This window comes from Dipodomys ordii, unplaced genomic scaffold (genome assembly GCF_000151885.1).
Source record: "Dipodomys ordii isolate 6190 unplaced genomic scaffold, Dord_2.0 Scaffold3, whole genome shotgun sequence".
NCBI classification, from domain to species: domain Eukaryota; kingdom Metazoa; phylum Chordata; class Mammalia; order Rodentia; family Heteromyidae; genus Dipodomys; species Dipodomys ordii.
The window spans coordinates 36589938-36604428 of record NW_012267219.1 but is presented as its reverse complement, the minus strand read 5'-3'; the positions used below and the strand labels follow the sequence as shown (position 1 = coordinate 36604428).

The following is a 14491-nucleotide window of genomic DNA, read 5'->3' as shown; positions in this document are numbered from 1 at the left end:
AGTTCCACTTTTCCAGCTTCCCTACAGATTTGCTGTGACTAAGGCTGTTGGAATGGTCTTAGCAGGATGTAACTGCCAGTGAGCCTATGCAGAGACTCAGTGAGTAGATGCCATTGGCATTTTGGGGGGTTGGCTTTCAAAGGGGTTATCTGCCCCTTCTTTGAGCAGTCTTTAAGGCTGAATGAGCCCTTGGCACGAATCTAGACAAGTTTTGTTTTCTTGAGTAAACAGGATGGGCAACCTTTTTGGGGACCAGGTTGGCCAGTCGCCCACTTTCCCACTCCCCCCACCCCCCGCCCCGTTGTTCACACATAGTTGTTTGGTCCCCTGACTCCAGGGCAGGTGCATTTCCTTGTTGCTCCCTGTTAGGTGCGTTTTACATTGTGGATGGAAGGAGAAGTGATTTGGGAATAAAGGACAATTGAAACTAGGAAACAAACAAACAAAAATCTGATCTTTACCTCAATCCATCTAGGTTGCTCCAGCGACAGATTTTTAAACTTTTTTTGTGTGTGTGTCTGTCTTGGGGCTTGAACTCTGGGCCTGGGCACTGTCCCTCAGCTCATCAGCTCAAGGCTAGGGCTCTACCACTTCAGTCAAAGTGCCACTTCTGGTTTTCTGGTGGTTTTTTGGAGGTAAGAGTCTCAGGGACTTTCCTGCCCAGGCTGGCTTTGAACCATGATCCTCAGATCTCAGCCTTCTGAGTAGCGAGGATTACAGACGTGAGCCACCAATGCCTGGCTAAATTTCTTTTTTGAAGGAATAAGAGGCAGAGTTTATTTTAGTCCCTTCTTGAGTATGCCAGAACCCAGTTTCTGTTGGAACATCAGTCTTAGATTAATAGTGAGATGGATTCAGAGACACACTTGAAAGCATCTTGGATTATTATCTGTACATAGCTTACATTTTATGATCTGCTTAAAGATGCAGGGAACATAAATCTTGGGAAAGGCTGTCTTATTTACTTCTTCGTCTTTTCTGCAGATGGGATGTTCACCATAGAGGCAGACTGGCCTCAGCTATCTGCTCCAGGATGTTTTAGCTGAACTATATGAGTCCATTAAACAAATGTAAGAGTTTTGGGAAAGAGGGGCTGTGTCTCAAACCAAATGTTTTACATGGAGAACATCTGGGGAAGATTGGTATTTGTGTGTACGGTACATCAGAAAGCAGCTTGGCGGGGTTCCGCTGGGATGTTTCTGGCCTGTGGTTGCTAGGTTTGACAGTTGTGTTGTAAGGCAATGGTTCTTATGAGGGGGATGCTTGATCCAGGAAGGAGGGCGTCTTTGTGGAACTGTACACTCAAGTTGTTCTGATTAGCTCCCTGACTAGATCTTCTACAGCAGTCAAACAGTCTGAAAGCCAAGCTCGGTTTCCCCAAGGCTTGCTCTCCAGAAAAAGGAAGTGTTACAACGACCAGGGGTCTAGGAGTTTTCTTCTTCATCAGACAGTGCCACAAATTTGACAGAATTTAGAAACAGGTATGGGGGGCAGTGGAAAAGTGGGGTTGATCACAGATGGGTTGATCCTAAGGGGTTGCCTTAATGAACTTTGGGAATTTGGGGGGTTTCTTTGGGGGTTCAGTTTTTCTCTCCTGGAGAGAGAAAAAAAGCAAAAGCCTGTCTTATGGGATAGTAAAGTAGGATGACAGTGTGTTACACAGGATGAAGTTGTTTATACAGTGTAGCCCTGCACCTGTGGGTTCATCGGTTCCTAATCTTGTCTGCAAGTACAGAAGCTACATGGGTCCCACTGGAATCTGGGAAGACTGACCTTACAGCAATTTAGACTTTCTGGGCCAACTTGGTGTTGAGGAGTGGGTTTGTAAAAATGGATCAATTCCTTTTTCTTTTTTGTAATCCATACTGGGACTTGAACTTAAGGCTTTGCACCCTTGCTTGGCTTTTTTTTTTTTTTGTACAGGTCCCCAAGCTTTTGTGTACAAGGCTAGTAGTCCTCTACCACTAGAGCCACAGCTCCACTTCCCACTTTCTGCTGGTTCATTGGAGTGAAGAATCTCATAGACGTTCCTGCCTGGGCTAGTTTTGCATCTTGATCCTCAGAACTCAGCCTCCTGAGTAGCTAGGACTATAGGTGTGGGCCACTGGTGCCTGGCTTGCTTGGCTTTTTGTTGTTGTTGTTCAAGGTTGGTTCTTTATCACTTATGCCCTGGCCATTCCTAGAGGGAGTGGTAAAAAACACCAATGGTTGTGCTTTGAAGATGGAAGTAGAGGATAACGTGGAAAGTCTTTGAGTGAGATCTTCATGTACACAGATTCCGGTTGGGCTCATAGATATCAGTATTGCCAGACACTGGGCTAATCTCACTGTCAGTGTGGCACAGAGCGTCTATGCACTGATCACAGTGAAGACCCTTGTATGATAATTAAAAATATAAGACAAACGCAGTGTGGGCTCCGGCCTCAGTGAGCCCCAGCTCCTCTCTTCATTAGTTGTGTGCGGAAGGGCATGCTGCTTCACCTTCTCAGACTCCATTTATATTCATTGAGACGAAAGGCATAATATTGTTTTTGCAAGGAATTTAATGAAGGAGAGGTTGAACAATTTCGGGAAAAAGAAAGGAAGGAAGGATGGAAGGAAGGAAAGAAAGAAGGAAAGAAAGTAGGCAGGCAGGCAGGCAGGAAGGAAGGAACCCAAAAAACCCAAAACAACAACAACAAAAAACGGTACTCAGTGCCTGGCACTTAGTAAAAGCTTGATAACTGGTAATTATTAGTATTGCTGTTTGTAATTATTATGAGTCATTCTCCAACCTCCCTGCAGTGAACTCGGTTTTTATATTCCTCTGAAAGACAGGAAGTTCAAGCTCAGTGATTTGGGAGTGACAAGTGGAGCTTGAGAGGTGAGAAAATGGAGCAAGACCCAGCCGCAGGAGTGGTATAGACTGGGTGGAATAAGATGGCTCACTGTGGCTTTATATTTTTAACAGTCCTTTCTAATATTGGGGTGCATTGTAAGAGCCACAGCTTCTTTGTTATAGACGCTACCTTAGGACCTGCGTGACCCTTGATCTGCTATAGGGAATTAAGTAGAGATATCTTGGTGCAAATGAAGTTTCCAGATAACAGTGAGCAGATTGAGATGAGGCGACCAAGATGTGCGTCATGGGAGCTTTGGCAGCTTTGGTCCATGTCTCAGGGGAAGGATATGGAGGTGTTGGCCAGCTGTCGAAGTTAGTCGCAGGTCATATTATGTGGAAGGAGCTTGGCGGAGAAAATGACAGGTGCAAATGTCCTGGGGCCTGAGCTCACTCCCCACACTCAGGTTACACCTTGGGTCCCTCTGATGACCACAGATCCTTTCCCCAATCTCTCAAGAGTAACCAACTGAAGACTGAATAAGTCTTGGTGCCTATGGTGCAGCAGGAAATGCCTACCAGAACAGAGTTTGGGCTTGCCTGTTTATAGCCAGAGGGGCCGCTGCTACAAGCACCCTGGGGCAGGTTTGTGGAGCCCTCATTAGGGAGCTGACAAACGCCCAGACAGATGCTGGGGAGCAGACCAGTCTATTAACTCTGCATAATGAGTAATTTCAGTTCCTCTTGTAAGAAGCAAGCATGCATGCTGCTACTTGTGGAAAGGCGAGAAAGGAGCCCAGAGGCTCCACCTGGGCGCTCTCCGGAGGGCCGCCGAGGGGACAGGCAGGCCAGGCAGAGACTGCGGCTTGTGACATCTCCCCCCTGAGCCTGCAGGCTTCCTACACATCCCTGAATGACTGTGAATCAGAGGCCTTTGGTGAGAATAAACATCATTTGCAATTCCTTTTCTTTTCCTTCTCTGTGGCATCAGCCCTGGTGGAAATAGAAACTCAAATGTAAAACCATGCCTTGGTTTTGCCACCTGTTAAAATGCCTCTTAAGGAATCAAACATGTTGTTTTCTTCTTTCTGCCTCCCTAGGCCTGCTAAACTCCATGGACAGTTCCCTTTACTTTGGAAATCTGATTGAGCCTCTTAGGTGGTTTTGTTTTTGTCTTTTGAATCCTTTGCTTGTTGTTCCCAAAGCCAGTAGTGGCCTGCGGTTAATATTTAAAAGCAATATTTGCCGTGAATGAAGAAGTCACGGGTGAGAAACTCCGGGGGATGGGTGTTCTAAAGTCAGGCTTCAGCAGCTGGAGCAAGGTTTGGACTGAAGGCGGCCGACTGCACACAGCATCTCCCCACTCTCCACGTGAGCGTATGGCCTCCCCTGGCAGGAGACGGTGGCGAAGCCATGTGCCAGGCTGTGAAGCGAGTCATAATTTGCCAGCGCACTTACAGATATCTGTCACTCCCCCATCTCGAGTTATTAATAATGCAGCAGCCTGGGCCTCGTGGCCTGTCTGGGAGATGAATGTTAATAAGTCTTTGTGCAGCAGGTTTAGCCCTGCTGCTGGGGCCTGCATTTTTAGTTCAGACTCCTTGCTCACTCCTGGAGGAGAGGCAGCTAGGTCTGTCCTGTTGCAGGTTTGCTGTGTGAACTTGGATCTGTGCAGAAGCTCCCCGGGACACAGATTCCTCACCTGTCCCACGAGGCGGGGGCTGGCTTAGAACACTCAAAGGTCTTGAGAGCTGTATCTATCAAGTCTGTGGATGTTAGCGATGCTGGCTGTGACTTGACTTCTTTCAGTTATGGCTGTCCTTGGCCTTCTGCAAATTCGAGCTGAGCCCTACACCATCCATGCTGATCTCATCTTCATTTACAAGTAGGGAGAGACTAAGCTCATGGCTTGATTCTCCGAGGACCTCTCCTTAGAAGAGAGTTCTGGGAGTGCTGAGAAAACCCAAGTGTGCATGCTGGGGTCTTAGCAGTTTGGGTTGGGGCTAGCACTCTGTTCATAGGAACACATTGCCAGTCCTGAGCTTTCTACCTAAGCTGTGCTAAGAACAGCGGCGTCCACTGGGTCAGAGGTCTCTGGAGGAGGCCATCCAACTTAGAAGAGCCTCAAGCTTCTGGCTCAACTCTTTCCCCTCCCTCTTCAGGACAATCGTGACCTTGAGGAAAGCAATTTTTGGATTTCGGCTTTCTGCTCTGGTGATGCATTTGGCTTTTGGAAATGTGCAAGGTGAAAAATAAATGACGGTTTGGCAGCAACTCCAGTCCCAGTTCCCAGGCCTTGTATTTTTGAGTCTTTCTGTGAGTCCAGCATTGTCTGTGTTAACCTCTCTCGTGTCCCCAGGGCCTTGGCGTATTCCAGGTTATGTTCAGACTGCGAGATAACCCTGGCCTGCCTGAGGTCATCCTCACTCCTGAGCCTGCCTCGGGCTAGGATGAGGGAAATGTTTGCTGGGAGCAAACTTTCCATTTGCCAGGGGTAAATTATCCGGGTCACTGGGGCCTTCTCCAGGAAGCAGCTTGTTTTTAATTATCCTTTTTATACCCAGACAGCTCATTACGTTCATCTGTCATCTAGTATGCAATATGACTGCGTCATACTTAAGTGTCCAGAATAATAGGAGCTGGCAGGGTTCACACTGAATCTGGCTCAGGATGATAGTTCTCAAACCTCTCAGACTATACAATCACCTGGACCCCACCGTAAGCTCTGTGATACTGGGTCTTCTGCAGGCCTCCTCTCTTCTTTTCTCCCCTATCTGTGCAGTCTGATGTAGGTACTCACTACCTACCCGAGGGTAGAATGCTGGCTCAGAGAATCTGCCTGTCCTTCTTGGATGGCTACTGGCTCATTGTTGGCACAGTAACCCGTGATTAACTTTCTACTTCCATTTCTCCTCTCATTGGGTTCTTGCCTGGTCATCCATGGTCTCTATCTTATGTTGATGAGCCCCAGGGCTATTGAGGGAGTAGAAGTCTTGTCTGGAGAGTTCTCAGCCATTGCTCCTTTCATTCCTTGAAGGGGCCAGGTGGAGGAGATGTGCAGGGCCAGCAATGGCAACTCACGTGGCGGGAGGTGTCCCCTGCCTGAGCCCCTGGGCAGGTTCTGGCTTGTTCAAATACAAATGGGCCTTGCTATTGGAATTCTGGAAATAGAACCCATTTTCCATAGCAAGAGACACCTCACCACCCCCGAAGGCATCTCCATCTCCCATGTGAGTTTTGGGAAATAGAAGATTGAGAAACAAGCCCCAGGAGAATATACTTTTCAGGTGCTCTTCCAATGGTGGGGTGCTCTTCTCAGAAGGAGAAGTTACCTTCTGGCCTTGGGGTCTCTGTACTCCAAACCCCATGCATACAACTCTCGGCTTCCACCTGTTCCTGCCTAAGAAAACCCCACACAACATGAATGAACAGGCCAAGGAGGAAGGGAGAAAGAGACATGTGCCTTGGGCAGAGCTGGCTTGGGGGGGGTAGGGGGTAGGGGAGGGCTGTTCCATCCTGGCAACTTGCTGAGTTGGCTGGATTCTCCCACAAAGAGCCAAAGGTCACTGAAGTAATTTGGGGCCTTGGTTGCCACATGGCCTCCTGGGTGGCACCACTGAGGCGATTTCCAACAGAAGCTTTCTGAGTAAAAGCCATGTCGGGGGACCTGGCACCCCTTAGGCCCGAGTGGTGTCCAGGAAGCAATCACTGGTACCACTTGATGGGGCCCTGGGCCCCGTGGAAAGAAAAGATGCTGTTCTGACTCAGCCCCCTGCGGCCCTGTCAGTGGCAGTTGTGAGCTCACACCTTGTGAATGGCAGAGAGGTTTCCAGCTCCGGGTTGCTGGGATTAGATGCTTGCTTGTACTTACTAAGATGCTAATGCTGAGTGTGTATGACACGCTGCTGCTGCTGCTTCCGCTCTGCTCATGGTCCCTTGCCTTCCTTCAGGGACCTTGGTGCTTGGGGCACCTTAGGGAGTCTGTCACCTGCCATGTGGCTCTTCTGCCTTCTCTCTTCACAGCCTCAGGAGTGCTCTGAGCATCTGGCCTTCATGGAGTTCTAGCTGTTTGTTTGACTTGAAGTTTAGTAAAGTAAGATCTGCCTCCCCCCCCCCCTCACCCCGTCATCACATTCTAGATGTCCATTATTCGTTACCATGAATGTTACTGATCAGAGCTTTAAAAATGGTGGTTCTTTTGGCTCCAAAGACAAAGCCATCCAGGGACCAGTGGGATTCCTAGATGAGCATCCACAGCACCACCGGGGAGCTCTCAAGACATCCCAGGATGATGACCGGGGCAGACATCTCAGATCCCAGGCCCCAATCCAGAACTACACACTTGGACAAGACAAGACGCCCAGCCACTCCCGCTTGAGAGACGCCCCCTGCAGTTTGACATGTGTCAGTGAATGAGTGTCCAGGGGGGTGGCTGGGGGTAGAAGAAGACACTTAAGTGTCTGCCCAGGCAGACACCCTCACTAGAGTAGGACCTTCTCATGGCTCCTCGGGGATGACTAGCTTTTAATTTGAAACTGCATTTGTTACTGTACAGGGAAGGGTGAGGGGAGTTGGGGGTTATGGGTGGGGAGGCCTGGAACATGATTTGCTGTGGGCTTCTTGTTCCTTAAGTGTGGACCAGGACCCTGTATCTCTGTGTCCCCTGCACAAGCTTCGTTTATAATCATGGATTGAACTGGATGCCAGTGGCTCACGCTTGTAACCCTAGCTACTCAGGAGGCTGAGATCTGAGGATCATGATTGAAAGCCAGCCTGGGCAAGAAAGTCCATGAGACTCTTACCCTCCAGTTAATCACCAGAAAACTGGAAGTGGTTATGGCTCAAGTGGTAGAGTGCTTGTCTTGAGCTAAAGAGCTTAGGGACAATGCTCAGGCCCAGAGTGTAAGCCCCAAGACTGACCTCCCCCCACCCCCTAAAAAAAATCATGGATTGAGGGAATACTGTCAGGGTGCTGGTACTTTACATCCATGATTCCCATGTCTCAACACAGCCCCAGGAAGCAACACTTGGTAACCCCATTTACAGATGTGGAGACTGAGGGCTGTTTCCCATGGCGGGGGTGGGGAGATGGAAACACGTTCACTTGGCCTGTCTGCCCTCTCCATCCTTGGCTGAGTTACCAGCCTCTCTGCCTTCACAGCTGCTGCAGCGGAGGAGTCTGTCCAGAATGCTTCAGAGTAGGTGGCTTTCAGTGATTATTCAAGAAAGGAAAAAAAAATTGTCCCCCTCCCCCCAAAGAAGAGAGCCAGGCTGGTTAGACTTAGCAAGAAATGGGGTTGATTGAGCTGAGTGGGTCTCTTACCTCATCAGCCATCACAGGATGGAATGAGAGGGCCACGGCCAAGTCTGCTGCTACATAAGGTTTCAACATTAAACTATAGGGTGGCCGTATTTAAAAGCTGGCTGTTTTATAAGGCGCTCTGTGCTGTCTAGACTGGGGAGCATTTATGACAGTGGCTGTTCTGTCGGGCTCAAACACCTGTGCTCTCCGTCTCAGCCTTCTGATGACGCAGGAAAGAAGTGGATCTTTCCTTCTCTGGGGGGATGGGAGAGTGTGTGTGTGGTTTCAGACACTGAGGAGTCTCTTCCTGGGGAGCCCTTTGCTTACCTCCATTTTCCTACGTAGATGTGAGAGTGGAGGAAGACTGGAGAGGGAGTTTCTCTGTGATATGGCGCATGGCTTAGGTTCCCGTGGTAGCCCTGGCCACTGGAGGAATTCTCTCATTGTTGGTGTAATGTTTGGTAATGGTTCACCTCCTGCCTCCATGGATGGATTGGAATCATGCTGTCTGCTGCTGTATCGACTGGTACATGGCAGGTGTTTAGAAAAAGAATAGGTCAATAGATAGTCCACAGTCATTAAGTATGGAGTGGGTTATTATTATTATTAATTACTTCTCCTCCCCTCTTCTTCCTCTTCCTTCTTTTCTTTCTTCTTCATCTTCCTCTTTTTCTTCTCTTTCTCCCCCTCTTCCTCCTCCTTCTTTTTCTTCTTTTGGATGGTCTTAGGGGTTGAACTTAGGGCCTGAGGCTTGTTTTAGTTTTTCCTCAAGGATACCACTTGACCCAGAGTTCCCCTTCTGGCTTTTTGGTGTTTAATTGGAGATAAGAGTCTCACAGACATTCCTGCCCAGGCTGGCTTTGAAACGCAATCCTCAGATCTCAGCTTCCTGAGTAGTTAGGATTACAAGTGTGAACCACCAGTGCCTGGCAGAGTGGGTATCTTCAGATAAGTCTTTTGAGCCTGAGCAGCCAAATTTTATTAATTTTTTCCCAGTGTAGCCAAAGGGGCAGTAGTAAGGAGGAGTTGGGGATGGGGAGCTATGGTTCTGGGGTTGTTTTGGGGGCTCAAGTGTTTACCTTCTTACTTGACTTTGGACACTGTTGTCATGACCTCTAGCTACTCTTAGCTTTTTTATTTTTTTTCAGATGAGGTTACCATTTAAGTGCTCAGGATGGAAATGTCCTGTATTCATTTTTGGAAACAAATGTGGTCCCAATGCTCAAGACTTCTACTTCCTGTAGCTTGAGGAACCAGGAGTAATTCAAGCTTGCTCTGAGGAAGAAAGGAAGGGTTTTACTGAAGGGACACTTTGGGTGCAAGTGGCACATGTTTACTGAGCAGTTATATGCGTAGGCATGTTCTTAAGCACCTGACATGTCATCTTTGCAGGAGTCTGTGAGGCAGGTACTTATTCTCTACTTGAATGAGGAAACTTAGGTCACGCAGCTAGAGAATGATTTTAGCCAGGACTCAAAGCTATGTGCTCAACTATCATGCTATCCTATCTGTGCAATGATAGTTCAGTTTACCTTCCAGCTTCAGGAACCAAGGTACTCATGTAAGAGCTATGTTTACAGATTTTCTTTTTGGAGAAACTTTAAAAAAGTGTCCCAACTATAGCTTGGAGTCCATGGCTCACACTTGTAATCCTGACTACTCAGGAGGCTGAGATCTGAGGATCGTGATTTGAAGCCAGCCTGGACAGGAATGTCTGAGACTCTTATCTACCATTAACAGACCTCCCACTCCCCAGAAAAAGCTGGAAGTGCAGGTGTGATTCAAATGGTAGAGTGTTAGCCTTGAGAAAAAAGAGACAATGCCCTAAGTTCAAGCCCTAGGACTGGCACGTAACAACACAAAAAATATCCCAATAATTCCTAATTCTGCAGGTCCTACAAAAACATGTCTAATAAGCAGTAAGCAAGTGAAAAAAAAGAAAGATAATGAAACTTGGTGTGAAATGGTGATTTAAAAATAAATGGGAATGGAGGGCGTAAGAGAAAGGTGTGGTTTTGTCAACTAGAGGAGGCCAGGAGGGGTCCCCAAGGGGTGACAGGGAGCCGAAGTTGACTGACAACTTTAGGATCACTGTCGTTACTGTTTTCTTGGCTTGCCATTCGCTGGCTATTTGACCTTGGGTGGGTTCTCATGGCTGTCAGGACATGGAATCTAGTGTCTTCTGAGCCTTGGCACTCGCATGACTCTTTGTGGTGTCTAGCATTGGGCTCTTCTTGCTTTCCAACCACCCCTTTGAAACAGGAGCAGAAGGAGCCCTCTGGCATTTGCAGAGGAAGATTCATTGCAAAAGTAGCGGGCATCTTTTGTGGAGGGAAAGCCTGCTTGGTTATTAACATTTGTGAAGCTCTTGTGAGTTTCCGAAGCACTGAGTAGGAGCTGATTAGAATGTAAGCACTTTTTCTGTTCATGCCCAGCTAGACGCAGTGTCCTGGCAATTGCACCACGAGACCATCAGCCTGTTTTTTGACTGTTGGGAGGGAAATGACAGTGGGCCCATTTTCTTAGGCTAGAATGTCACTGACCCAAGATGGTGAAAGAATGTGTTCCTATTGTAATTTGACAATAAGGCCTTCTTAAGACCAAGTTCAGCTTGCTGCATAAATAAAGGGGGGGGGCAGATCTGTGTGTGGCTCTACCCTTGGTCCATCTTTAGTTTGTGGAGGAATGTAGGAGTTGGTCCAACAGCCACCTACATCCTCCATGTCCTATGTGTGTGTTGCTGTCTGTTTCCTCTGAAAACAGATTCCCAGGATGCAGGCCCGATTCAGGCAGAACGCAGCCTGCCACTCACAGTGTGGCTGACTTCTGACATGAGCTTGAGGAGAATTCTCTTGGTGCCTTTTTTTTTTTTTCTTGGTCAGTCTGGTTTGAACTCTGGGCCTGGGCACTGTCCCTCAGCTCTTCAGCTCAAGGCGAGTGCTCTACCACTTGAGCCACAGCACCACTTCCGGTTTTCTAGTGGTTTATTGGAGATTAGAGTCTCATGGACTTTTCTGCCTGGACTGGCTTTGAACCATGATCCTCAGATTTTAGCCTTCTGAATAGCTAGGATTACAGGCGTGAGTCCAGCTCTTGGTGCCTGTTGAATGGGACTATAATGAGGGTCAAGGCAGCCCAGAGTCTGGCTCCATGAAAAGGAGCCTTGGAACTGGAAGGCTCATTCATGTCTGTGTATCCTCCTTTAATCGGCCACAGGGTCCATGCTGGGGTCTTCCTGTGATATGGGAAGGATGGATGATCCTCTCCGGGATTCATAGCTCTGTATCCCCATGTCTCATATCTGCGTTCTCCATTTTTTGCCCCTCCTGGGCATGTTGGAGCAATGGAAGATCATGTTTTGCTAGTGCACCTTTGTTGTCAGTATTATTTGGTTGGGTGGTCCTTTTTGCCTGAATATTCCCACTACTTCTGCTTTTTGGATCCCCGTTACCCTAATACTATCACCCCTTCTTGCCTCTTGCCTCCTTCCTTCCTGCCTTTTCTTTCCTTCTTCTTCTTTTTTTCCTCTTTGTCTTTCTTTCCACCTGCTGCCTGCCTGCCCTGAATGTTTACTGAGATAGACCAGGGGCCAAGCATGAGGATGAGGGCTGGAGCCAGAGCAGTGAATATGATCCCATGACTATAGAGCCCGGTACAGACCTGTGTCAGGGTGTAACCATAGATTAGGAAAGGGACTGAATGAACAAGACAGAGCACAAGAGAGAGACAAGAAAGAGCAGACCTAACTCAGGTGGATTTAACCTGCTTTCTGGGAGCAAAATCAGGAACAACCACTTCCCTGTTCTTGTTGAATCCCAGATAGAAGGACTATCTTTTAGGAGTGGTTTTGGTTTATCAGGTTGGGTCAGAAGCTGCGAACGGGCATGTGAATCCCTTTCTGCTGTGGCTGGCTGTGGTCAGCCCAGTGCTAGTCAAGGTATAGCTAGAGGCTACTTGCTTTCCTCTGATGGTAAGTTAAGGGCATGATTTTATCATCCAGAAGCATAGGGTAGCTGCCTTTCACCTAGGAGTGGTACAGGTGAGCATAGAGGTCACAAGAGGGCCGGATTGGGAGGGAGCTTAAGCAGGCTTTCAGAGATGGCAGTGGATTGGTTGGTAGCTTTCCTTTTGACCCCTGGGTGCCCCTCCCCCATGCACTTTTTGCCCCTCTTAGAGCCAAGGCGGATGAAATTACTAACTGAGCTTGTTTATGAGCAAAGATGACTCCATTGGCAAATGTGTTTTTCCTTGTTAGATTCCTATTGTCACTTAATGCCCTTTTATTTATGAGCTGCTCTTGAGTAATCACTGTGCTGGCCTAGCAACTCTCTAGTTTAGATTTGCAGACTCCATTGGCAAGGAGCGTTTGGAATCTACTGGGCTGGGCACAGAGTGGAGCTGAGCTGGCATTCCTTTTGTTTTATCCTGGTTTGTCTCTGGAAAAGCCTGTTTGTCATGTCACGCGCTGTTGAAGGTACCTGGGAAGGGAAGAACGATCTGTCTGTCTCCTGAGCAAATGTATATAGGCAGCATAGGCTGGTGAAAGTGCTAAGGGGACTTTTGTTTCTATGGCAGTACTGGGGCTTGAACTGAGGGCCTGCGGTTCTCTCTTAGCTTTTTTGCTCAAAGCTGGTGCTCTACTACTTGAGTCACGCTTCCACATCTTTTTTTGCTGGTTTGTTGGAGATAAGAGTCTCTGAGTTGTCTGCCTTGGCTGGCTTCGAACTGTGATCCTCAGATTGCAGCCTCCTGTGTAGCTAAGATTACACGTGTAAATCAGTGGCACCTGGCTTAATGTAATTGTGTGTGTGTGTGTGTGTGTGTGTGTGTGTGTGTGTGTGTGTGTGTGTCTGGTCCTGGGGATTGAACTAAGGGCCTGGACACTGTTCCTAAGCTTCTTTTGCTCAAGGCTAGGACTCTACCAATTGATCACAGCACCACTTCTGGCTTTTTCTGAGTAGTTTATTGGAGATAAGAGTCTCATGGACTTTCCTGCATGGGCTGGCTTTGAACTGAATCCTCAGGTCTCAGCCTCCTGAGTAACTAGGATTATAGGTGTGAGCCACAGTGCCCGGCCCCAGTGTGATTTTTTTTTAAAAAGCCATCACTGTGGGCAGCTTCATGGTGGAGCTGAGTGGCCCACATAGCACCTTGCCCTGTTTCATCATCAATAACCCTGTAAATGGAGCTCACGAGTTCTTTTCTTTTCTTTTTTTTTCCCCAAAGGATCAGAATTCCCAGAGTAAGTGAATCTTACTACGTTAAACAGACTCTGCTTTATGAAAAAGAAAAATATTTTTTTAAAAAATCCGGGAGCCCAGCCCTCAGACTGTTAAAACCTGATGTCTTCTATTGCAAGTGAAGGGTGTTTTTACTACAAATAAAAGACATGACAAGGAGGATATTTCGAAGCTTTGTTTTGATGATTGTCCATTCTGCCAACAAATAACATCTGTATTTATTTTCCAAACTCTCTCAATAGCTGATTTGCATCTGTTTAGTTCTCTGAGTAACATTTCATTTCCTGACTTTATAGGTTGCTATAAAATCCATCCGTAAGGACAAAATTAAGGATGAACAAGACATGGTTCACATCAGACGAGAGATCGAGATCATGTCATCCCTCAGCCATCCTCATATCATCAGTATTTATGAAGGTCAGTGATTTTTTTCCCCCACTCCTGTATTAGTTACCATTTTTCATACCGTGGGAGCTGCCAAAACTTTTAGGTAATTGCCCTTCTGGGCAGGAGCCAAATGTTTTGCCTCATGATGCAAAAATAGCCTGGTGTTATCTATTTGGTTACCTTGAATGCAACCAGACACACATAGGGCAGTTTATTTGAGTCATAAAACATCACTGGCAGCTGTCTGCTTCTCTCTTCCCAGTTCCCTGGTGGTTGCTAAGCAACCTGCCTTACTGAAAGCTAGTGTTTGAGGTAGCTACTGGTCTCTGAAAACTCACTACTTGCTGGGTGACCAGCAACAGTTGTCAGTGTCATTCCCTGAAGCTGATCCCTTTGCTGGTAGTAGGAAGGAAAGTGAGGCTCTTTGAGTTGGGAATGAAGTCTGAAACCAGTCCAGAAAGCATCCCGAAAGAGGGTTAGTGCTGCAGATGCTTCTAGCTGGAGTTCAGGTCGTAGTTGGTGTTTATAAAAGCACAGGGTGGAGAAAAGCTTATAAAAATGCTCATGCTTCAGTTCATCTCTGGTCCGTCAGGGGAAGAAATAAAAAAAAATGTAAACCTCCCACAGCCTGTAATTTTTTTTAATATCCTGTAAACAATCACACAAGCAATGTGTATTTATTATAGAAATGACTGAAAGACATGACATCTCTCAGTTTGTTACATGACTATGTTATCTGTATTT

The 14491-nt window shown here is 47.3% G+C and overlaps 1 protein-coding gene across 1 annotated transcript in view; it reads left to right on the top strand.

The window, feature by feature from the left end:
• Positions 1-14491, top strand: part of Nuak1 (NUAK family, SNF1-like kinase, 1) — a 71106-nt gene that overhangs the window by 18081 nt on the left and 38534 nt on the right. The window contains exon 2 of the mRNA XM_013017911.1: positions 13657-13777. Coding sequence (XP_012873365.1) covers positions 13657-13777 — 121 coding nt within the window. The remainder of the gene's footprint in view (positions 1-13656; positions 13778-14491) is intronic.